Genomic DNA, 22,782 nt, shown 5'->3' on the forward strand with positions numbered 1-22,782 from the left:
CATAATTATTTATGTGAATTTCAGTGATTAAAGCCGGTAGCAGGATAAATATCAAAAATTAAAGACTTCATATTTCACTAATCTCTCATAGAAAATGTTGATTTTGATAAAATCCCGAATAAAATGACCCATTTGTTGGCTTTATTAAAATGTCATGATAACATCAGGTAGAGCAACCCACGACAACCTTGCCTTAAGTTTAAAACTTCAACTATAAATAAGTAATGCCTCATTTTAGGTCTCGCAGTCATCCCTGGCTGCAGGCGACACCTGTTCCTCTGGTGCCTACGACTCCCTGAATAGCTGTAAGGGCTTCCTAACATCGTTCACTCACGAAGACGGTGCTTCTAGCCCAGGTAGCCTTAGCTCTCTCCCCAGCTCAAGTCGAAGGGAACTAATGGTGCGTAGTCAGGCGGAAAATCTGGTTCGGAACGTGCTGTTGCACCAGCTTAGCAACGCAATTGAGGAAAGCGAGGCCGCCTTTTGCCATCAACAGTGCTTCTCGCCACGACGCAAGAGTAGCGGACCCGAGCGGCCAGAAAGACGCCTCCTAAAGGGTTTTCTTGGGGGTGCCTATCACAAGCAGGTCTCATTTGAAGGACGAAAGGAGAGGGTGAAAAGCTTGGAGTAAGCGTTTACTGATTACACACTTTAATTTTGTCTAAAACAAGATTAATTGTGGAGCTTGTGCTTCGATTTTCCAACTGAATTTGGCGCTTTATAACAAATGTCGAATAAAAATTTATCAGGAAAAATACTAGGTCTTTTTTATTAAAGAGATATTCCTTACAAATTTCTACTACGTTTTATGGAAAATGAATAGAATTATTGAAATGATGCAGCTGTCTACGTTTTAGTGATTTCTATCCCAAACAAGGGCTTTAGTTCACTGATTTTTATTAACTGCGGATTGGTGCTAGGGAAGGTAACTAGCAGTATTTCTAAATGGTCCCAGCAGTAAGTTACAAAACCGTGCCAAGAATACGAATGATTGGATGTGTTAGGAAGATAAGGTATGGTATGCGTTAGGACAAACTACGCTTCGGTAGCCTTTCTGCTTTATTTGATGACCAATTCGCTACTTAGGTCAAAAGTGTTCTGCTTGAGATTATTCTGTTTAGTAGGGTTTTGGCATGCTAGAACCACAATAAAAACAGTGTGGAGCTTAATGCCGATTAAATTACCATGGAGTCTACTCGTAGAGGTGTGTCTATTAACTTGGTCATGAAAGGTAAGCACTAAAAAGAATAATAATTAGAAAATAAATTAACCGAGGAGAAGGCGCTGTATTTCCTTATTTCTACAGCAATACTAAGAAAATAACAGTCATTTTGGTAGGTTTGAAGATCATGGGATTGGTGTATTAAGAAAAATACGTTGTTCATGGGTATCTGGTCCGAAGAAAAGTGTTGTTTCTCCACATATAGGTCTTGTATGCGAATACATTTTTTCCCTTTAAATAGTTCTACTGTACTTACGGGGATTATAGGCAGAATAAAATAGTTTGGAACAGCGCTAATAAATCTGAAGTATCCAGCAAAGAGGCCGTGGTTTTATGCATCGCCTTAGTCACTTCAAATAGTAATCATTTATGTCTGGTTAAGATTTTATGATCATTGGGCATTTAAATGAAATGTTCAAATGGTTATCCATATCGCATGCAACTTCTGTAGGGGAAATTTAATGTGTAAGAGGTGGAAGCTAACATATTTATAAACTAAACTGGCAGTGTTTTTGTGTGCTGCAGTACTGTTTACTGATTCTACTGCCTCTTGCGCATGTGTTGGAGATCCAAGAACATTGCTTTAAACCCGACTGAACATTCATAAGGCCTACAATTGTCTGAAACTAGTTCTGGGTCCTCACCCTCTTTTCGAATAGGCATGTTTCTGATCAAGGGCGCCGCCAGCTACCACATTTCTATTCACATTCACCGTGCATAGAAATCCCTCCGGTACCTATAATATGGTGGCGATTTTTTGAACAACCTTACTAGCTGTAACATTTGGATGTTATTTAAATATGCAATTCGTTTCATTACTTTTTACGTGCTTCTTACATTCCCGATGTAACTTGGCTCGTGTAATCAAACCTGACCATCTTGACAATTTACCGGAAACTTTGAAAAACGTGTTTTTTTTTTGTTTCACTCAAAAGAGTAGGCTTAACTACGTGACGCCGTATAAACTTTGACAGAGTTTGAAAGTCCCACCTGCTCAGCAAAGTCCAGGAGACCCATTCACAATTGGTGCGTTTCCATTTAGCGTTCCATAAATCGACGTCTTAAGGTCAGACTACGGTAGATTTTCTGTGAAAAAGAATCGTAGGTTAAACGAACTAAATTGAATTAAAGTTAGCTCAAAAACAGGGTGGATTAGTCATTCACCTTTAAAAGGTTCTCGTTTATTTAAAATTGTTTATTGTACTTGAAAATGATTCAATTGGAGCAAACAAGTATTCACTTTAACATGTGAAAACGAATTCTGATTGTTGAATCCGTATTTTGGTTAGCTTCTCAATAAGCTATAATTTTACACCATTTCTTCTAAATTACTTGAATTCACCGTCACCCAATACTACTTTTACGTTTTTACATATTGAGCATAAATCTTCAAAATTGCGCAGTTTTTTTGAGACATTACTACAATTTCCTGCAACAATATATATAAAGCATGAGATAAACAATTGATTGACTCTTTGATCTTCAACCAGGGAAGTCAAACGCTATTTTACCTAACTCAGAAATGTCTTAATTGTTTAATACCAAGTTGAAAAGTAACTAACTTATATTTCGCAGTCTTATTAAGTAACAGTAAACTCAAGGTAGAGCATTTTTTTACAAGCCAATCTAAGATAACTTCTAATTCAAAAATTTTAAATTATACTCTCAGTCGGACCTATAAACCTTTTTAGCCTCGGAATCGCTCCCTTACACAACCGCCGTCGACAAACCCTTGGTCCATTGAGCAAACTGAGCATCCACCTTTCCCATCGAGGCCTTATTAATCCACCATACCAAAAGCACCATCAGGTGACCAACGCCGCCTTCGATACTGATGAGTCTGAATCCGCCTCCATTCGCTTAAACTTACCCCACCAACACTTCCTAACGCTGCCAGAGGAGAGTGCTTCCCGATCCACGAATAGCTCCCAACCCCCTCTCCCCACTGCTCCCATCCTACAGATCAACGAGGTCGAGACCCACGACGAAGACGGGGATAATGGCGATGAGGACGAAGGTGGAAGTATCGGTGACGAGGGAAGTGTGAAAGGCATCTGTGGTGATGGTAGGGATTCCAAAGTATGCCTCGAGGGAAAGACAAAAAACAAGCGGCGGAGAAGGCGGAAGCGAGCATCCAACGCCAGTGGCTCTTGTCGGTCCTCCGAAGGTATCTCAGTGACAGCAGCCCCGGTCAATGGCATGTATGGGCTGACGCGCAGAAACTCCTACTGCCCTATGCGACTGGTGCCACCAGACAAGCAGCAGCTCCTCCTACCAGAGAGAAAGGCACGTAGTGAAAATGGCAGCCAACCCACCATTGTGCGGACCTCCAGTGAGCGCAGATTCTACGTCAGCACTGTGGTTAGTAAAATCCGACTAATTCAATGAATTACTTGCTAAGTGAAATGTGATTATTGTTTTCCTTAAAACGTTTTGGATTTTTTTAATAAAAACTTGTCCTTCTGTCACTCGACACAAGCGAACTAATTTGTATTCCATCGTCATGTGCAGCTTTATAATTGTAGGGAAGTACGTAAAAAACTGTGCAACTATTTAGGTATCTGTTCACTAAATAGATTTTACTAGCTGCAGATTAAGGCATCATCAGAACTCTAATAACGTATTTTTTCGTACAACTACTAGCTGCAGTTCGGTGAAAAGATGAGACAATTTTTTTTTCAATTTCGGATACCTTTACATTCAATACCGCCTTTAATTCCCCCGCGCATAGTTGTACAAGATGAGGATTTTGTTTATACAAAAGAAGGTTAAGGTGCGTTGTAAGAAGAAAGCACAAGCGTTGCTTGGTACCGTTGTGAAAAATTGACAGGCATTACTCGTGATGGAAGCCCCATTTGTGTAAAAGTGGTTGATTACAAAGGGCCGCCTACCACAGAGGTCATGCTTTGCGTGGAATTTGTTATCCGTTATAAAAGTTAAAGCATTTTTCCACTTAAAATTCCCGCAATTAGGATGATATGCTTTGTGCGAAACTTCGAAATATTTGTCAAATTTTTTATTCTTGATACAGGAACGTAACTAGATCCAGTAAATGTGTCCTGTTTGTCCTAGATCATATGTTAAGCTGGAAATTATGGTTAAAGCTCACGATTATTGGGACTTCACAGAAATACACGTGTCGTTATTAACCAGATTATACACTGACATAAAAAAAGAAGATTTTCGTGATAAAAACCGAAAACAGTTGAATCTGTTTGCAAAATATGTGGTCGACATCACGCCTTTTCTAAGGCCTTTTTTCTAAAACATCTCTTCTGTCCGTCTCAGGCAGTCAAAAATGGTTGAGGGAAGAATTACTCCTAGGCTTGTTTTACTATTCACGTGGTCTAATCAGTGAAAGCAGTTGTTTTGAAAGTCAGTTCTTCTTTGCAACAAACTCGTATTCAACTTCAACACTCATTCACAGAATTGACTAGCTTCAATGTACTGAAGACTAAGTCAGTATGCAGTGCAGGTAATTTGTGTATGGAAAATATGCCCAGAAAACTTGCATCTCTCAGTAGATTTGCTTTTTGATTTGTGGAACACTGGACTATCAGCGTGCCCAATGTACTATTCGTAATGGATTACCTTGAATGCCCGATGTAGCATGCTTAAAAATGTTTACTACTACAACACAGTGGCTGAAGTCCGCCGCTTTTAATGCATATTTTAATGGTCAAATTTTACTTATCAAAGGCATTTTACCAAGTTAATTATTCTTTACCTTAAAAGGTAATTTCAAAATGCTTCAGTACAAAAGTTGCACTTACAATGCTGCACTCTACAATCCTGTCAGTTGATGCGTTTGAACTTTTTAAATTTGTCCATTATTCTGCACCAAAATTTGGTTTCGCTGCAATTCTTTCAAGAAACATCAGAGAAATTCGCACTATAGCTGCGCCTCCCAACCTGAAGAATATGCGTAAGCCCGCAAGTAAATGTAAATTAATTCTTCGACGATGCCCACCCAGAGAAATGCAGATACATTGAAAATTTTCAGTAAATTAGTGACAGCGCTCTATAAAGATGTTTGATGCAAATTATACACAGGTGCGCCGACTATCTTAAATGCATTCATTCCATGTTTGTGTATTTCTGGTGAATTTATCTTATATCTTTAATCGCAGCCTTTGTATTTCCTATGAGTCTGCTGTTTTGAGCTGAGGTATGGAAGAACGGGTGGAGTTTTGCCAATCAGATACCATATTTTCATGACCAGCGAAGGCATTTCGAGTCAATGCTTCGCAAAAACAAATGCTTTGAGTTGCAACTTAGGGGATTTCTTTCATGGAAAGCCAAAAGAAGGCATAATGCTAGGGCGGAATATTTATTGCCAATGTACATAAAGGCCAGGGATGTACTGACGTGGCCCGGGGCAGCGCCACCCAGCGGAAGTACAGAGGCAGAGCAACTGAGTGGCCTTTTTACCATAATCGAGAGTTGAACAAACAGTCAACGTATCGCAGGTTGTTTTAAAATTTGGAATGCCTGAATTACCCAAACAAAAGCCTCGGAAAAGCTGCCACCTTAATTGTATGTTAAGACACAATCTACCATATTATAAATAGCACACTTTGTGTGTAGTTTAAAAACATAAAAGCTGTCAATTTTACTCTAAAACACCTGTCCGATTCTTTTGCTTTATTGAATATTTCACATTGTCTTCACGGCTTTGAGCTTTTTTGAATAAAAGTTGGTGTTGGAAGACATCAAATTCCCATGCCAATGAATGTTGTTTAGCCCAGTCGAATTAGCCGTATCAAGCATAAATTAGCACTTATTTTCCTACACACCTAAGTATTTACCTTAACCACCCAAAATATGCAGTGACTAGCTATTTCTTCTCCAATAAAGCAGCAAAAGCTAATTTCTACCTATCTAAGCTCCTGTAAGTGATCAGTAAAGGAAATTATTCTCCGAAAGAAAGGAAGTCCAATATGGTCTTAAGATTCTTAAATGTTTTGTCGTATTTTAGCCCCCTTCGAACTCTCTGGAAATTGTGCACACAAGCAAGGCTCTGAGCGGCTCAGTAGTGGTCCCCTAAAGAGGCGCCATCGAACTCCCTTCCCGCACCCAAGTGTCAGCCAACTCAAACCTCCTTCAATGTGCCTAAGCATTGACAAGATTTTTTCTGACGTAGATTTGACATGTGCGTATGCTAGAGATCTCTGGTTTCCAGGCCTGCCGAAAAAAACTGATGTGTATACTACCTACCTATCTGCCTATCTTTCTTCAATACTAATTTCATATCTAAACAATAAACTGAAATACGTACTATTTTAGAGACTTCAGTGCAAAAATCATTTTCAACTTTATGCTTAGATAAAAGATGGGATTTATCATAGTCAATGTGACGTAATCAAAAACAGTCATTAAGCTTGCATACTCCCAATTTGGATTGCCTCAACAACCGAGGTCTTGAATACCAAATGCTGTAAGATAGGTGAATGAGAGCAAACACATTAGGCTCGTTTGTAGTTATTTTCTTTTGAACAAGAAAATATTAATTTATTCATGATGACGATATGTTTATGGCAATTACGTACGATTTTCATGAATTCGCTACATTGTCAGGCAAGAGCATGAACACCGAATCTCAAATCGAGTGATTTCTTAGAGATCGCAACTGTTTGCAAGAATGAAGTTTACTTGAAAAATAAAACAAATTCTCAACAATAGCTTGGACGCGAATTACGCTGTATTGTTGTCGTTAAAATTTAATCTTTGGCCATTTGTATCATAATACCTCATTAAAGACTTTTAATTCAACTGCATCGACAAAGTATTCTGGCCACGTGCACTCAAATCCACTTTTTATGTAAAAAACTGGAATGGAACTCGAATGTTACAATTTCCAAGAGAAGCATTTTATCGGGGTATTTCGGGATTTCTTGAATGTTGAGCAGTCAGATGATAGTAAATGAACAGTTACAATCTTGGGCACTTTGTTTCTTAAAAAGATTTGCCAAAAAATCCGCTGAGATTTAATAAATTTCGGTTTAAATACATTCCTAAGATAGGGTTATATAAATTAGGAAGTCGTCAGTGAATTTTCGCTTTAGTTTGAGCAATATCAGCATTTCGTGTATTCAGAATGCCTAAATAGTAACGTGACACGGAAGTGGTAGTTCAAATTAGCAGGAACTGAGCTTAATAGCATAATATAAAGTAGTGAGTGAAAAAATTAGACAATGTAATTGGTGAAGAGTTCACGTGAGACTCCGGCTTCCACACCACGATAAAAGTCAAAAGAAGGCATGAGCGAGGAAATTTTAGTGAAGGAAATGATTCCACTTATAATCCATTTTCATTTCTTTATGAACGGCTAAAATAGGACGCATCAGGCAATCATTTTCCAAAAATTTATAAGTAACTGAAGGAAGTTACGTAAAGATGGGGCAGAAGTTAGTTATACTGGTCTTCTTTCAATTTGTGATACTTAAAACTTTCTTCTCCAATAATTCACCTTGCCAAACAATGGCTTTTCAAGATCTACTACACATTCCACCTTTTTTGATAGGGCATTAACGCTGAGCATACGAGTTTATGCGTTGGGCAAAAAGTGGATCCCTTTCATCACTTTTCCATCTTCATAACACTTCTGCTGCAAATTCGAAGAAATAAAACCTCCTTTCTATTTCTATTCCTTGGAAAAACTTAGTTTTCTACCCACAAAAGAAAGTCGCCAGATAGAAATAATACAAAATGTACCAATTTACAAAGAAACACAAAACTTACAGCTTTAAAATTTTGGCTAAAAAACAACAGCGGTAATGATTCACTAACTTGTGAGAGTAAAGACTTCAGATATTAGAGAGCGCATTGAATCTGTACCTCCCCAACGACCATAATGAAACATTTTGTAAGCTGAGTACTATAAAAGTTTAATGCGCAGCCATCTTCACATAGCGAGGTCAATTAATGCTCTCCTCCCAAAATTGCTAGGTGCCATATTTAAGTGCGGTTTTTGTAAGATTTTGCTTTTATACTTGACGGTTTATTGTAATTATGAAAGATAACTCAAGGTTTTTTTGCATTTGTCTCCTGTGTTCAACAGAGAGTTGGGTTTCATTTGTATTTTATCGAAAAAGCTAAAAAGCAAAGTTTAACCTTAGTTGAAGCCTTTAGTCGTCATTTGAAGGAAGTATTGCGGTGGCCGAGTTTATGTATCAGCATCTGGTAACATTTATTACAGGAGAAATAAATGTCAACGCTGTGAATATGTAGTCTTTTATTGTCCTTAATTATTTCCAAGGTATTTACAATCGGTTCCCTAGACGTCTACAGACTTTTTGTCACTTTGGTTTAGAAAGTTGACTAAACTTCTATTGCAAATAAGAAAATTTTTCTTTTGGTTAAGTTGTGCCATTACTTGCAACTACTTTTACTAATGATGATGAGGGTTTTGTTGCATTTGAAACAACAGCTGATACATCTCCCACCCACACTTCACTTCAAATAAGTAAATGTGGCACATTGATACATTACTGGCTTTTAAATGAGTTCTTACTTAAATAAGCCAACTTTTGGAAGACTCGATAGAATGATAGATGGACAGCCTCATTTTTTTAGCCGCTAAAAATTAAGAAACTTGCTCCACAATTACATGACAGAATTCTAAGCAATGCCGGCATTATTCTTGTATGGATATTTTTTACAAGTAATAATAGTAACCTGAAGGGTAAGGTATCAGAGGTGTCAAAGAGAGGAAGGGTGTTTTTGCCATAACTACATGGTAGTTCACGTTTGACAAACAATTGACTATTAAAGTGCACGTCGTGGAAATACTAAAAAGATATGTAAATCTGAACAGGAAAGATTCAACAAACTTGGATGCTTTTATATCGCTCTTCTTAGGCAGTATTCCAAAAACAGCTCTGTCAATTTAAAAACAAAGGTTGATGTCAGAAGTTGCAATCTTCTGATATTTCTTATTAAACTCCTAAAATAAAAATTCGAATTATCATCTCCTAGTGAAGTCTTAACTATGTAGAGTTTTTACATGCAAACTAGTGTAATGCAATTCCCCACTTGAAAAAAGCATGCTCACCACCATGACCATACACGCTGGTAGCGATACCTACTAGATAACCGAATGGACTATCCGGTGAACTGCAATTTTTGGCGTACCATTGATGTTGTGGTCTGCTGCACAATAAAAGGAACTGATTTATATCTGGGAATCATTATAATAATTTCGTTTGCACCCAAGTCTACCAGTTTATTGAAGCCTCAATTTGGCACTGTAATTGTCGCAAGTGATTTACTTTTATGGTATAGATGAAGCAGGGCCTTGCAGCTCGGATAAGCCAAAATCTGCGAAAAAAAACTGTCGTATTTTTATTTTTGGGCAATCTCTACTGTGTGCATCAAAGCGCATTAGCTGTAATGCTCTGGTGAAACCTGCGTTCGAAACTGCCAAAGAAGAAAAAATTTGGCCTATAAAATTCAGCTTTTAAGTTTGGCTTATCGTTTCTGACAAAGCTAATTTGTCACAGGGTTGTCAGACTACTCATTCACTCATTTAAATTTGCACCATTTTAGGTAAATTGTCGCCAGTCTTTCATGACTAGCAAATTCACTTTGAATTAACAGCAAAATGAATGTTTTTAAGTAAATGGCAGAAAGCTTTGTTACTGATCCCAAGTACATGGCTTTTTACCTTATGTCCTCAATAATATGTAGGCATCGTGATTATACTCTTTAGCAATAAAGTACAGAAATATTATCTCTGAAGCCGTATATCATGCTTTTTGAATGCACTTTTGATAAAGTGTAACAACTAAAGGCGATAAATTTTTTAATTGTCATCATAAATGCACAAATTAAAGTCCTAAATTTTGATGTGATTTCACGAAACCAGCTCGAAAAATATAAAGAAAGCTTTAGCAGGGCAAATTATCCCACAAAGGCATATTTGAAAGAAAAGTACCCGAAATTCATTCCCATTATAAAAAACTGAAGCGTAGTGAAAGGATGTTGAGATTTCGGAAACTAGAGTAGCTAATAAAAGAAATCACATGAGGTACTCCTAACGAAATAAATTCAGTCCTATCTAGATACATCCGCATTGTAATGCATTTCGCCTTGACTGCTTCACGCAATCACCAATTCCACGTAAACAGTGCAATGACTTGGATGTAAAATATGCGTTAGCAAAATTCTTTCATCCTCAAACCATGTGTGGAGAAAAGTTGGGTAGGTCACTGTAAGCATATCTGGTCTACAATACACACTTGGAAGTGCATAACATCCAGATTACGGTTTATTTTCTACTTTCATGAAAGAAAAATGGGAAGTACTAACAATCCATATTGTTGACTTGCAGGCCAGACTTATTGAGCGTTCTAAAGTATTGAAGGCTTACTTAACTCTAAAATAAGATTAAAAGCTATTTTTGAATTTTTCAAGGGAAGCCAATACACAGTAATAAGAATATCTCCCAAATGTTACACAATTTAATCTTAAAAAGTCTTGTTTCCCGCCCAGAGTGCAAATATTTGAGTCACGCAGCAAGAGTAAACATTATTAATTAAGCTGTGAAAGCTGTTGCATATAAACCAAAATTAGCTTAGCAATGTGTACAGTTTAAGTAGTAGTATATTACAATCATATTCCCACTAAGATTTATGAGTTCATTAAATTTGTTTTTAGCACTTTATTTGACGGCAGGATCCCCACTCGGATAACCACATATCCATGCAAAGTGTGGAGTTAAGCGATCCATATCAGTCCCTTAAAACCAAAAACAAGTGCAAATAAAACGGTAATTTGGCTGAAGAAGTTTTCTACTCTCAGGAATAAATGCTTGCATAAATCACCGATTGAAGCAGCTAGAAGAGTGATGGCGAATTATAGGAAATACACATGAAGTCCTTCAATGTCATTAAACCGACGTTTCTGTTGCTGTAGACCGACGTGCACTAACTGTAGCAGCTAGGTAGGGCCAGAATAAATTACGGATGATTAAGGCGAATCGGATCCGCCTTAATTTATGTGCAGTCATTACAGGCAGGATTTCACTCACAATGATTTTGTGACATTATCTACAACTAGATGAGTAATTGGTTCTCCCTTGTGTTACATTCGAAATGCGTGGTTTTTAGTTATTTTTTTTCCGTGTGTTTCTTCGTTTTAATTGCCAAAGATGGCAAATTTGTTAAGGTTTACTCAAATTTCCACAAATCTGAAATAAATAGCAAATAAGATCTCTTCCAATTGGAGGTCTGATGTCACCTAACCCTTTGGTACCTCGAGACGACATGCTCGAACGTGAATTTGCGTTCGAGGTGCACTTTGATACATGGGAAGGTATGTTCAGAAATTGCATCGCCCTGCTTTCATTGTGGGAATGCCCTTGGCCGGAAATTCCAGCTTTGATTTCGACGATCGGGTGGTGATTCACCAGCCCTCCAATTATTCGGTTTCCATGATTTCCGTTGTTGTGATTGTGTTGTCTGGCCACCCAACAAGCTCACTAGATTCGGCTTTTTATTCTATGTTCTAATTGCAATCAAATGTAATGATTTGCTCATTGATTGTATATTCAATTCCAAAGTAATTTAAAGGTCAAAAGATACAAAAAATGCCTTGAAATTCCCAACCAGTATTTTGTTGATTAAACTTGCCATAATTATCCAAGAATATGATTGTGCTTCTTAACTACAGGCGCAAAGGCCTAATGATACCTATTTTTTGATATAAATAAAAAGCCTTTGTGCCATTCCTTACTGACTTTGCTTTCGTTGCCGCTTTGGAACGCAACTTATAACTTCGCTTTCGGTTTACGTCCACAACATTGTTTTGCCTGTTTATGGGGTAATTATGGAGCTGTTCTGGAACGAGAATGAAGTTATTGGGTTAGAAATGCCCCTCGTTGCATTCAGATTGCGTTCTTTGTCTACGGTTAGGACAAGCCCTAAAGGAAATCAAAGTAATTTCAATGAAAACGTCGACTTGTTGCAATGTCTTTACTGAAAGTGAACACGCACATTTTGGAATTATAGTTAAAACTAGGACTTATTCGTTTCATCGGATAAATTCGGACACCGCACTTTACCTACTGATTTGATTGCAAATTGAAAAATTTGCCGAAAAATTCATTCCACTTACCTGAGTAGCACTGTGGGTGTAAAAGTTATTTCGTGTAACGGACCTCTCGGAGCAATTTTGTAGTCGATTTACGCGGCAATTATTTTTCCCATCACCGATACTTATTCACAAAAAACAATAAATTCTCTGCGTTCAGTGCACATTCATCAACGAAAAATTTCACTCCATCGCCCTTTCTAGCAATGTGCTTACGCTTTTTTGCCGGTCTTTCGGTTGAAAGTACGGCACGAAGCTTGATAAATTCACGCAAAAACTAAGTGTATCAATGAAAATCAAAATTACAAATCGCAATAAACTTATTAATTTCCAGCATTTGGCCTGTATCGTCAGCAGGACCATGATGTCGCGGCTTGGGTTATGAGGCGAAACAGCTGCTTCTTCAGCTGGTAGTGATTAGAAGAATCTGGATAGATACTTAAAAGAGATGAAATGCCTTTGCAAGGGCGAATGCTTTATTGGCTACAATTAGCTGCGTCCAAAGGATTTTGTTTACCTTCCTAAGCTGATATGAACTTACAAACAGAGTATTATTTTTTGATAAAACTGTAATGGTAAATATAATCAAAAATGGGTTGTACTGAAATATAAATGCATCGTCAAGAATCCCGTTTGTTATAATCAAAATGAAGGCCTTTTTGACGGCGGCAGAAAAGTGATGCAGTGTGTCTGAAATTGGGTCCCGAAGGCAAAAATTTGTAAAGGAAATATAAAGGCAACAAAATATGACATTGCGACTACTTTGCTAGTTCAACAAATTGGAACTCTCTTTTTAATGGGATTTTTAGTTCGCCTATGAATAAGCAGTTTTTAATCAGTTTGCGGGAAAACTTTTTAATTTAAGCCTGTGGGCGTTTTCATGTGCGTTATCTGACGACCAGCTAAGATAATCTAGGCCAAGGATGTGGGTCCTAAGTGAGGCTTAGGTCATTTTAATCCCGTCGTAGCATATTTTTGCTCCCTATTCATTACTTGAAAAAGTTTTTTACTAATTATTACCAAACATTTCCATTGTTCATGCCATTCTACTACAAAATGGCTGCAGTTTTCAGTTTGGTCTCGGGCACTATAAATACTGTCTGAATTGGAGTCTTGTCCCTTGCGATTGTAGGCAAAACTCATAACCACGGGCATCCACAATTTTCTCAAGTTAACTGATCCTGGTGAATGTACCGGGTAAGTGATCACAGTCTGGTGCATAACCCTACCCTTACCGATGAGTCAACTAAAATACTGGAAATTAAGTTGAAATTTTAACAGAGAAATTAAAATTAGGTATTGAACTATGTTTACTTAAATCTATTCAATAGCAAGACCAGCATCTTTGAGGTGGGCGATGTTCTAGAAAGGCGAATATTCTTACCGATAGTGGAAACAGTCATCCTGCTTTTCCAGAGTCTATAAACCTTACAGAAAAAAACGTTAGCAACGCATTTAACCATGTCAGCAAAAGTGAAAGATCGCATTTGATATTAAAAATAAGGTAAACACTCGGATAAAAGAGAGGTTATATAATTAATAGGACACTATCATTTGGATGTTAAACTCCAATGGCTGGATTATACTAGCACTAAATTGTTTTCGAATGTGGTCAAACTCATTCGTCAATCCAGTACGATAGCCAAATAAATGAAACCAACTCCCAGATCTCATTTATGAAGTCCATATAAAATCAAATTAATGATTTTAGTTGCGTTGCAAATGCCAAGAGAAATGCGTCTTGATGACTAAGTCTTCTTCATCCAAATCTATGTAAATTCCATTGTGCATTTACATAAGCCTTTTTCGTTCACATCTGCCCTTTACAAGAACGAGGAAAGCAAGTCGCTTCAATTGAAGCACTGAGCACTTACAAGTGACGATTTTTGGGGTCACTAAAATCTTCCCAGTATCATTAGCATCCATTTAAGCAACCCTTAGAGCATACTAAATCGGGACGGCATTGCTTTAAAAAATAAGACTATGATCAGGAATAAAGAAATAACCCACTTCCCCCGGATTAAAAGTCCTCCTGTAACGCCAACCTGCGTAGGGACCACATTCCCCTACGTAGTAATCACCAATTTTACCTCGGTTAGGATTTGTGGTAAGCATAAGTGTTACCGATGAAAGTCAAGTAGTGACTTTAACGTCAAACTAATCCGCCACCCCCGCTCCCTTCCCTCTTCCAGACCCCATTCAATCAGAGGTACAGATATTTATTAACACCATTTGTACATTAACTACCTCTCCCCTCTCAGTTTTATGGGTAACGCTAAATGGTCGATGCTGTTTACGGCCTTCCTCGCTTCAGCAGATCCTTCGCTGATGACTAGCAGTAAAACGCGTCCTCCTACATGAAAAACAAAACGACTTCCACAGTCATCCTGCGTACGTGCATTTCACACGCTGAGCATTGCGCTAGCACCCATTTCGAATACCACCTTCTTTTAAAACAAGCTTAGAACTGTGAGACTTATAGGGCCAACAATGACGGTATAGAACCAACTTCAGTCTCTCTAGAACACCAACTAAAAAGAAGATACAGACCATGAACTACGCAAAAAACGCCCACCACCGTAGATCCTCTCCTTTACAAACATAAATAGGCAGCAGCAGCGATGAAATTCTATTCTTCTTCAGAACCAGAAGACAAATCGTAAGTCTGACCGGATGATGGAATAGACTGTTGCATCCAGCGCTTTTGCCAGAGGAAATATACATTTTCAGGATTTTGCCGTCATTTCCTTTTAATTCGCAGAAAACAAGCTTTCGTGCAGTATTGATTTTTTATACCATCAAATTCATTTTACTCTTTGTTCTCTCCTTCTAAGCCCAATTAAATCAGAATCAGAAGAATTCAGACCCGAAATTAATAATATACGTCACATCGCATTACTCACACACACACACACGGTTTCTTTTCCCTGTCTTTAAGATCTAGAAGAAAAATTTCTTTCTCAGACACTAATGACGGGTGCAGTGGACCAAGTAGTGGGGATGACGGAGCTGGTGAGCCACCAGATAATGAAGGGTTGGAAGAGTGCAGTGCAGACGAGGAAGTAGACACCTCGACGCGGACTCAACGATGCCTGACGGTCTGCCTGTGGCAACACCTGTAGCTTCAGCGAACGAATCTGAATCCACGGTAAAAGAATGACAGGCAGATTTAGGTAAATTAATGTAAATATTTTCTATAAATAATGTAAAACTGTTGATACAAAACCCTATTTCGCATTTCATTCGACGGAACCACCGACTGTCCTAGTAAAAATGGCAGCAATAATGCAATTATTAAATAAATGTTGATTTCTTATATGCGGACTAACCGCTGCAAACACTAGTCGCAGTTACACTGACGAAAACACTGTTGAGGTTAGCAACAGCAATACCAAAAGCAAATCTTAGAAGCGATGTGAGCGCCGAGGACATAGGGACCTTTGGGGGAATTTAATCCAGAGATAATGACAGATTTTATTGATTTATACTTACGTTAGAAGAAATTACACTCTGAGAAGGCATCAATACAAGCACATTTCTAGCGCATCATGAATACAAATGACAAATAAGAACGATGGACCGCGAGTGTAAAATGTGTGAGGAAACATGCAGTTACGAAAGGACTAATACGACATCGCAACAGGGCCTGAGATTTGTGGCCACTGAAACATTTTCTGTGCTAAATTACTCCTATTCTCTCCAAAAAAGAGGCGCCCTGATTACGAAGTCTGGACGTCGAGACTAGGAACTTTTGTTCCCAAAATAAAGTAGATATCTCGAAATATTAATGTTTGTAATTATGAATAGGAAGGTGTCCGACTTTTGTGTCATTACGACAAGACCGTGTAACAACGACTTTGAGTCTGTTGTGCTGCGAAGTTGTAGCGATGATGATATCCTTTGTTCTGGCACCAGCAAATAATAATGCTTCATTGCTAAGCTTGGATTCATTACAGGAAGTGGCTTTCATTATCGAGTTTCAACAATTAGTAACGGGTACTATTCCGCAAACACAGCGAACTTTGCTCCGATTTCAATATCACTTCACTGCAATGGTTACTTTCTGAAAAAATCACAAGAGTAAATTATTGCTTCCTGTCACACCTAAACACATTGATGACATGGGCGCTGCTGACAGTTTTCACTATTACTGCTGTTAAATGAATCAGGAAAATAAAGCAATCTGATAAATAAGTACTGTGTGCGTACGAGCTTTCAAAACCGGAGCCATAACGCCCCACAAATATTCACGCAGCTTACACTTATCCATTCCTTCTACCTAGTACACCCACGATCTACTAAAAATCAACAAGCACATCTTGTGAAATCCATTTAGGGTACGTGAATAAGTTTATTGATGCTAATAATGGAACAATGTAGATGGAAATTTTCAGAAAAATAACCTTAAGGTATTTCATGAGTGAAAAAGAAAGCCAACCCAATTCTGTATTATATTGAATTTTAATCCAAAACCTAGATTTCATCTGCATCTTTCCATCCAGTTAAGAGAGAGAGGAGAGAATGAAAGAAGTCTTACCTGAAAAAAGGCAAATGCAAGACCCGTCCAAACAAGGGCGAAGTAGTAACCTGGAGCGGAGAGCACAAGAGCCACCAACACCACTGTGATCATGCTAAAAAGCGATGGATAGCAACCCACTGCAGGTTTGACAGACCATGAACCGCATTACATTGAAACTACTTCTTCAAGACCGATTGAGTTAAACCATCGTCACTGCGTGTTGAAAACGGTTTTTTATCCAGTAAATGGCAAAAAAGTGTTAATGGTGCTGAACAACGTAAGGCTACACAAACGGTGGAAAAAACCTTGCCTTAACAACTTTGAGATTACACTTTCAAGCATACCAAGATTATATCTGTAATCTACCTATATTGGCGTTTCCAGCGCCTTTGAAGTCACTACGGTGCCATATTTTAGTGCACTGATGAATTCAAAAACGAGTACCAATTTAATCTACATCATCCACATTTGCATAGAACAAAATGGTCTTCAGTTCCAATTTAAGAAATCGGCCTTAACGGGCAAGCTCATTCAAGTTACTGATGCCATAATTGTTAAACTAATTCACTTCAGTCTGTTAATAAATCCGGAGTTTTTCATAAACAGCATCAGAAATAACGCTAAAACACACCCAAAACAGACCCCAAAATTTTACCCTTCAAAACTAGCCTTCTTTCACGTCTTTCATACCTTTAAATTAGTTGAATAAGAGACGGGCGTGAAGTAGAACGTAAGAGGTAGGAAAATAACTTCGGATTTACAACACTGCTTTTGCACCAAAAAGAGAGGTTTACTTGAGAGTAATTGATGGTGCCAAAAAGGGCGGCAGCATTGCTGTAGGCCAATGTATAACCAAAGTTTTAAAACTGCCCTTGGAAGATTCACGTCTTCATTGCTTAAAAACTGTAGGTCAGGCCATAACAGATCAGTTTTGAACATGCATTTAAAAAAGCATGGTCCAGGGATCGTAACGCGAGGAAGTCTAGAATTAAGCTCCAGAGAACTTACAGGCCTTAGTCCCATGGACGACTAATATCTAATTACAGAGACTAAAAGGAATGGAGGGGAACCTACTGAACAAATTTGTATCCACAGTAGGCGAGGAGGTCGAGGTAGCCGAGACTGGACTGGATGTTGAGAAGATAGAGGGCAAGGGTGAGCATGCAGACCTCGAGAATAAGCCAGAAAAAAGACTGGCTTGAGAGGATGCCCAGCAGGTCAGGAGCAAATCGTCCCTCCACACCAAGAGAGACACCGGCCGCGACTACATAGGTTATGAAGGCCATCGCGGGGATGTAGAGATCCGGAGAATTGATGTCTCCCCGAGGCGAAACCACTCCCATGGCGTCATATTGCAAATCCCATCGCTAAAAAATACGAAGCACTAGGATCTCATCATTCACATTTCAAAGACCAGCAAACATTAATCAAAATTAAGCGTTTATCCAAACTTATAGTTGAAATGATAGGACAACCGGCCCCAGCAACAAAGCTAAATATCTGGCTACATCATTATTACTCTGAGGAAATGATATAATGCTTAAGAAAACAGATGAAACGACCTCATTTGGGAAAATTTCCGTCCAACAAGCGATCATAACACTATCCTACACTATATAACTTGTTTATGAAGGTATACGACAGAGATTAAATATGCTTCTAGGTGTTAAAACTCTCAAGACCGATCGTGAAGAGAATCCAAATTTTAGGCATCACTAACTTCGTGCGGCTTCGCGTGGGATCTAACATATCATCAATAAATCTAGCAGTTCGTAGAACAAATCCAGTTTCAGAAATAAGAAGTCCATTTGCAGCAGGCTATTGAAAAGGTCAAGACTTCTTTCATAGTGGCATCGGGCATTGGACGTTGCAAAGACCAAAAACTTAATTTGACCTCTATCGCCAGTACCTAAAATAACTTTTTACGGGTGAGGCAAGGGTACAACGGCATCAATCTTTGGGCGTTTCATTTACAATTTAAATAAACAATATTATGCCACAACACTGCCAAAACAATGACCTGCAGTAACACACATCCTAAAGTGTCCGAGATACACATAAAAAGATTAAAAGAAACCAAAAAAGAACGATAAGACACGTAAAATACTTAAATACCTCAGCCAAATTATGCAAGTAATTCTAAGGAGGAACGCTGTTTGAGAATCAATCCGTGAGATTACACCCAAATAATAAAAGTCGCCAGTGGAACAGCTCTTTTAAATGATTTACAGAAATTGGGGGAGCAGTACTGAGAATAAAAATAAATGTCCATGAAAAATCGACAAACAGCAGAACAATGAGGACGGCCCAAGATTCTTTTTGACAGAGCAAGATGCAGTCATCAAGGCATAATAGAATAGTAACTCCGTAACTTCAACGCAGGCCAATAAGCAGAATAAGAATGTGCTTACCGTGTGAAAAAATGGAAAGAAAAGGATCCCAAGTTTTCCGGCAACATATGCATTATCAACAGCAAAATAGTGCTTCAGTTTGGACAAAGAAAAGTACTTCCCAACCTAGAAAACAGTAATCAAGGGCAGTGCAAAACAATATCATACCTTTTCTTGGACCAATTGTCTACCCTGTCCGATGGCCTCCGAGCCATACTGCATCGCGACATTTTGGGCAAACTGATTTACAAAAACATGTCCTTCGGCCGGAGTGAAGGTCGCGGACTGAGGCACAGAATGCTGATAAGAGCTGGGGCCGTAGTACTGTTGGGGATAAGTATGTGGAGGGACATCGGGAGGAGCATAAAATTGGCCGGAACTAGAATTCGCTGATTGACCGCCCCATGGAGAACTATACAGCTCCATCACGCAGAAGAAGACCAGTAAAGGACAAGAAAGCCCGACGCTACGTAAGCAAGGAAGCCTAATTGGGTGACAGGGAATATAGGTCATTAAGTCAAATTTTTTAAACAATGAAGTTATGAAATGAGGGTGACAACAAAAAACACAAGAGCACGCGAAATTGTGATTTGTTCAAATCATTCAATTATTTAAATTTTCAATTTTATAAATCGTATTACTACATCTGCAAGGCAGAAACGCGAACAAGAAAGAACCCTCAAAGTATTTTATCGTAGTTGATTTTAAAACAATTTGCCTAAATATATAAGGTCTAATAAATTTTGTTGTTGTTATGTACAATTGATCCCCCTCCCAAGGTTTCTGCGGCGACTGTGAATACCCTGTACGTGCCTCACTCTGCCCGGGGCTGGGTGGGGTTACAGAATTAGGACTAGTGGGTGCAAAGTATCTGCCTGCTATCAGCCTAAATATATCTCACCTCGTAATTTTTATTAAACTTTGTAAATTGCACAGTGTGTCTCCTGTGGCCATCGTTACTGCCTCTTGCTTTTGTTTCCCTATAAAAATAGACAGGTCATGTAAATTCGAGCTCCCCAAATCGTAAAAATCTCTCATTTCTTTTTGGTTACTCGTCTTCATTACCAGCGTTTTTTTGGATCAATTATGCCTTGCATGATTTCAGGAATATTGGCCATGTTGGGTAGGTTTCTCTCACATCTAGACTTGTGTTCCAGTTTTCCACTTCTCATCACTTACGGTTATCCCATTCTTGGTGAAAAGAATGGGTGCTTTTTTTAGTGCCAATTGTTATGTTGACAATGTAACTGTACCTCCTGTTTCCGTCTTCTGATAGAGTTCCGTTCGGCCCCCCTTTTTATGTTTTCGTAAAGGCATTCCCATGCGCATTTTTAATTTCATCTATCTAGGCGTTGCCACTTGCGAGAAATGTGATGCAAAAATCTCTCAACTTGCTTGCCTTCTTACGTAACCATCTCCACCTTCATTCGGTTGCCCTGCGTTTTATCTCCCTGTAGGCTACTGGCTTCATGCACAAATAACCAGACATTTCTGTAAACACTTGTCTTTTTACCTCTCATCAACCTTTTAATTTGTTTTAGTCTGTCTGAAACATTTCCAATGGCAGATGGTAAGCTTGTGGCATGCTGTATGGCTTCTGCGTACTAAACAAGTGTGCGCATAGCCGGGTTTATCCAATCTCTCTTTTCCCACGTCCTTCCTAGTCCACGAGTCAATGAAACGCCTTAGCTTCTTGATCGGTCGGTGGCACGGCACTGGCTTGGGTCTCCTACCGCATGGGCCCTCCTTCAAGTACGAGGAAGATCTAGTCATTGAAAATATCGGACAGCCCAACTTTGCCTATTCGTAAGTAGAACAATTCACCTTCTTGTAGCGTCGATCTTCTCACTACCCCAAAGTGCTGTTTTGTTTTATGGTGAAAATCTTGACTCCTGTATTTAGTGCTACTTCATTAATTGATGGAGTCACTCGTCACAGAGAATCCGGCTTTGTAAAGTGCCATGAAGGCAGTCAAGTTCTCTTCTGCTTGGCTGATAATCTTGGTGAGTTATTCTCCAACACATCGTCACTGAGACGATTTGCACTTTCCATTAACGTTTTAAAGGAAATATTCCCTATTTATTATTTACATTCCTGCAACATTTGTTTTTCTATATTCTCTATTCTCAATATTGACACACCTAACAGTTTTTGCTTAGACATTTTCTTTGCAAAAACTTGCAATGCTTATTTTTGGAATTAGCTTTTTTTTCCAGATTTCTACTTGAGGAGCATATTATCTCTTTTTCATTCTAACCTAGGAGATTTACTCTGGTTATTTATAACGAAGGTCCGTTATTTATATATTTTGAAATCAACTATATCAGGCGGAAGCCAGGAGCAATCTTGACCATTTCAACTGCATTCCTGTAATTTTTATTTTCGTGCCCGCAAGGTACATGCTCAATACTGCTGGGAACAATGGAGACCGAATCCAAAAGCACGAAAATCTTCCTCACTTCGGATAGCATTACTCGGTCCCCTTTCAACAGGGAGCCCCGTGTTGTGGAGGTATGTTAGTTTGACCTCTGCCTTTTTTTGACGTTAGATTACCAAGCGCTACTTGGTGTATTCGAAATTCACTTACCACACAATTTAGTCCTTAATAATATCATCGAGGGAAGTAGCACTCGCTTGTAAGAGGAAATCGTTAAGAATGTCAGTCATGTAGGGTAGCTAAGAGTTTTCTCCAGACTGAGTGCTTTTACTCTTCACATTAACTGAATGGAAATATCCAATAACCTGCCATAGAATCCCCCTTTAAAGCCTATTTTTGAGGTATGTGTGGCTATCGACAGGCATGAAAATAGCTTCTTGTACACTTCTTTACCCTTAATTAAACTGTTTGTAAAATATTTTTCTCATCAATCATACCTTGCCATGCACTCATCGTATAAATGAGGGCAGGAATTTCTAACCCGTCAAGCACCATTATTTGTTGCTTATCTTACCTCAGGTTGCGTTGAATTTTCTTTGAAAAGCGAAGTGGAAAGTGAAAAAGGGTTCAATCTCGTTATTGTTAAATTCCTTTAAATTATACCTGCTTTTACTCATCTCCCCCATCGTGCTTGATTTCATGGCAAATATAACAGCACCATTCTCTCCCACAAGTCACAAGTTTGCTCTTTCTCCTTCCTTAGGTTGTGCGTGACTACAAGTACGATGGGGAGAAGCTACATTTGGTTGTCCGCTTGTCAACCACGAGGAATTCTGAGTTGAGTGATCACTTGCAAATCACTTATGAACGCAAATTGAATTAGCGCATGACTGTATTAAGATTGTACTGCTCTTAATCACGGCAATAATGTTTTGTCGCCGTGTAGTATTTCTAGATGTGTATGTGCAGCAATGCCTATGATTCACAACCCCACAACCAGATGTCAGCACATTTGACCCTCTTTTAGACCCGACCAATGAGACTTCGCTTCCTGGTTTCTTCTTATAGGTATAAACGATCCCATCAAATATGCCAATAAGCTTGCTGTGGATTAAAAAAGCCTTTGTTGTGCACTATGGAAGTTTTTGCTTCTAGTCAGCTGTAGGATGTTGCAGTAGTATTC

The 22,782-nt window shown here is 38.7% G+C and overlaps 2 protein-coding genes across 2 annotated transcripts; one reads left to right on the top strand and one right to left on the bottom strand. All coding sequences in view use genetic code 11, as the record gives it.

Moving 5' to 3' along the window:
* Positions 1-15,273: 15,273 nt before the first annotated feature.
* EGR_00640 (hypothetical protein) lies at positions 15,274-19,648 on the bottom strand (the record flags this gene model as incomplete). The annotated part of the gene is made up of 5 exons (XM_024489889.1): positions 15,274-15,507; positions 16,851-16,944; positions 17,907-18,199; positions 19,244-19,348; positions 19,391-19,648. 5 exons carry the CDS (start codon positions 19,646-19,648, stop codon positions 15,274-15,276), a joined length of 984 nt encoding a protein of 327 aa, XP_024355886.1.
* Positions 19,649-20,782: 1,134 nt separating this feature from the next.
* EGR_00641 (hypothetical protein) lies at positions 20,783-22,482 on the top strand (the record flags this gene model as incomplete). Its single annotated transcript, XM_024489890.1, has 5 exons — positions 20,783-20,792; positions 20,887-21,028; positions 21,125-21,225; positions 21,618-21,733; positions 22,363-22,482. The coding sequence occupies 5 exons, from the start codon at positions 20,783-20,785 to the stop codon at positions 22,480-22,482; spliced, it is 489 nt and encodes a 162-aa protein (XP_024355887.1).
* Between the last annotated feature and the right edge of the window lie 300 nt (positions 22,483-22,782).

Source organism: Echinococcus granulosus, assembly GCF_000524195.1.
Source record: "Echinococcus granulosus chromosome Unknown EG_S00002, whole genome shotgun sequence".
Classification (NCBI taxonomy): Eukaryota; Metazoa; Platyhelminthes; class Cestoda; order Cyclophyllidea; family Taeniidae; genus Echinococcus; species Echinococcus granulosus.